This window comes from Dendroctonus ponderosae, unplaced genomic scaffold, assembly GCF_020466585.1.
Source record: "Dendroctonus ponderosae isolate FM_Combo_2020 unplaced genomic scaffold, Dpon_F_20191213v2 Dpon_F_20191213_9, whole genome shotgun sequence".
In the NCBI taxonomy this organism is placed as follows: domain Eukaryota; kingdom Metazoa; phylum Arthropoda; class Insecta; order Coleoptera; family Curculionidae; genus Dendroctonus; species Dendroctonus ponderosae.
Genome location: NW_026019116.1, coordinates 5,690,732 through 5,693,344, shown reverse-complemented (window position 1 = coordinate 5,693,344; position 2,613 = coordinate 5,690,732). Strand labels below are relative to the sequence as shown.

Sequence of the window (2,613 nt, the reverse complement as noted above, 5' to 3'; positions counted from 1 at the left end):
TCTTAGTCGGAAAGCACGGGAGATCATTTCTCCCACTGCCTCATCGCCTTTGAAAATGTCCACCGCAGTTGTGGACGAAACGTCAGGAAGAAATTGCGATAGACCACGGCTTCAAAGCCCGGAAAACATTCCTAAATGTAATCTGAGCGGCCGTGAAAGCCTTCATACTCCCTCAACGCACTCACTTTTCTCAGATATCTGGAAATCTTGTCGCCATGCTCCCACGGAGTGACCCAGCCCCCATTGGGATTGCAATCCAGGATTTTGCTCCCATTGTTGTAGAACAATTGGCCGCGTCCGATGCGGATGTTCTTGAAGTTGTCGGGTTTCTTGCGCAAAATTTTGTTGAAAGCCTCCACCAGCACAAAGACTGCGTCGTACATGAGGGCGGCTTGGGCCGAGATGGTCTCCCGTCCCGCTCCTTGGGACTGGATAGGGTCCAGCCGCTTCCACCTAGATTTGAATTTTCGGGAATCTCGCAAAGCTCTGCTTAATGGCGTACCCTTCCAGGAAGTCGCGGACGTTTTTTCTGGAAGAGTCCACAATGCGGAAGCCCGTGATGTTGATGGCGCCGAACTCCACCACCTCCGACTCCCACCGATCGTCCATCACCTGCAGGGGATTTTTATTTCCTCCCAGGAGTTTGATAGGTGCAGTCTTACCAGTCCCGATAGGAGATAGTGGTAGGTGCGTCGTCCCAGCGAAACCTCCCTCACATGCCCCACCACGATATCCTTGGCCATATCGGCCGAACAGTCCAGAACCACGTGCTTGTGCTCCCATCTGGACTGTTCTTCCAGGCCGCGCAAGAACTGCAAGGCGTCGGTCACGTTGTTGATGCGTCGCACAGTTTTCACTTGGAAAGGCTCGTTGCCTGGAGTCAAGGCCTGGTAGATCTGCTGCAGCCTTAGCAGGCCTGGAAAGGTCTCGTTAAGTCCCCCCTGAAAGGGTTGAAGGCTTTCGCCTACCGTCATTGGAGTCGTACAGGTAGATGATCCGCCGCCATCCGTAGTACTTGATGGTGTCGATGATGGCCTGGTGGTACTCTGGGCGCATGGAGGTGGCATAGTCCAAGAATCCCGAGGAAGGGGGCAGCACCTGGAAGTTGCATGTAGGGGGGCGGCTGGGGGCAAACTGTGAAACTTACCTCTTCGGGGAACCAAGGAGTGACGAATGGGACTTGAAAAGTATTGCTGTATGAGTGGAGCGTGTCGAAGGAGTCTGGAGAGACTGCGCCCACCATGGAGTAAACTCCCCGTGAAAACTGGCTGCAAACTAACATAGGGTGGCGTTGACTGACCGGATTTTCCCGGCGCTTTGGCATATTTACTCAGTCTGGATAGCTTGAAGGCATCCTTGGTGTTGATGACGTCCACGTAGGCCTGCAGCTCGAAACGCCGGCCCGATTCGTTCTGGTTGTGATTCGAAATGGCGTACTTGAAGGCTGTTTGGACGTCGTCCGAGCCTTGATCGAAAATCGCGCCTGAAAGTTCCAGTTTTCAATAATATCCTTTGTTTCAGATGGCCACACCAAGACGTCCAAGACCCCAATTGCAAGTAAGTGAAAAAGTAAGGGTTTTTGGTCAATATAACCTCAGATTAAATTAGCTGGGGCTAAAAGGGGTTGAGGATAGATATCGGTTTACTCACCCAAAGGGATTTTCTCACTGATGCTGCAGCAGGCAAATGGCGCCAATGCCAAAATCAGGAAAATGTTGCGCGAAAGCAGGATTGCATCCTGCATGTTGTTTCGCATCCTTTAGGGATGCTGGACGATGCGAGCGGGATTATTATGGCCGCCCACGCCCTGCTTGCAGCGCAGGAGCAGGATTTCATCTACTCCTGCGGCCTTAAGAGTGCCAAGAGTTCGGGGATTATTTCGCAATGGGGAAAGCAATTGAAAAATCCTGCAACGTTTAACTGGCAACACGCATTTATTTTAACACTTCCATTTACAATAAACTATTTACAGTTGGGTGGCGTACAGTGAGAGTTCGCGCCCGCATTTACAACGGGCTCCCTTGAAGATGCCCCGAGCAAAGCAGGCGAAACATCAGCTTTATCTACATAAATCTATAAATGTGCATTTATCTAGGTAAAGCCGTCAGTCTTTTGGCAATGCGCTGTCGCTTTTCCCGCGAACGTAGAGGCGCAAATTCGACGTTCTGCTGCCCAGCATCCGCTCCAGCAGGGAATGTTTGGATTTCCGCCTGGATGCCAGCACTGCCCGGCATAATTCCTGGAAAATACGGTTTATTTCGGAGATTCGGTCGGCCTCTGGAGGCGCTCACCTGAAACACCACAGCGACGGGAGCGATTTGCTCGGAAGCCGCCACTTCTGTGAATCCGCATTCCAGACTTCTGGCTAAGATGGCGCCCTCTTCCACACTGACATCGCGCAAATGAACCTGGAATCGATCGGTTGGGAAAGGTTGATGTTTTATCAGACTGTGAAGGCTTTCACGGCCGGTCAGATTACATTTAGGAATGTTTTCCGGGCTTTGAAGCCGTGGTCTACAGGAATTTCTTCCTGACGTTTCGTCCACAACTGCGGTGGACATTTTCAAAGGCGATGAGGCAGTGGGCGAAGTGATCTCCCGTGCTTTCCGACTA

The 2,613-nt window shown here is 51.7% G+C and overlaps 2 protein-coding genes across 2 annotated transcripts in view; both read right to left on the bottom strand.

The window, feature by feature from the left end:
- Positions 1-1,838, bottom strand: part of LOC109542265 (glutamate receptor 1) — a 27,412-nt gene extending 25,574 nt beyond the window's left edge. The window contains exons 1-7 of the mRNA XM_048669681.1: positions 1,651-1,838; positions 1,331-1,483; positions 1,148-1,275; positions 969-1,098; positions 663-916; positions 503-612; positions 138-453 (exon numbers count right to left, since the gene is read on the bottom strand). Coding sequence (XP_048525638.1) covers positions 138-453; positions 503-612; positions 663-916; positions 969-1,098; positions 1,148-1,275; positions 1,331-1,483; positions 1,651-1,756 — 1,197 coding nt within the window. The 5' untranslated portion in view covers positions 1,757-1,838. The remainder of the gene's footprint in view (positions 1-137; positions 454-502; positions 613-662; positions 917-968; positions 1,099-1,147; positions 1,276-1,330; positions 1,484-1,650) is intronic.
- A 77-nt stretch (positions 1,839-1,915) lies between these two features.
- Positions 1,916-2,613, bottom strand: part of LOC109541907 — a 1,270-nt gene continuing 572 nt past the window's right edge. The window contains exons 2-3 of the mRNA XM_048669885.1: positions 2,292-2,499; positions 1,916-2,239 (exon numbers count right to left, since the gene is read on the bottom strand). Of these exons, the coding sequence (XP_048525842.1) occupies positions 2,105-2,239; positions 2,292-2,499 (343 nt within the window). The 3' untranslated portion in view covers positions 1,916-2,104. The remainder of the gene's footprint in view (positions 2,240-2,291; positions 2,500-2,613) is intronic.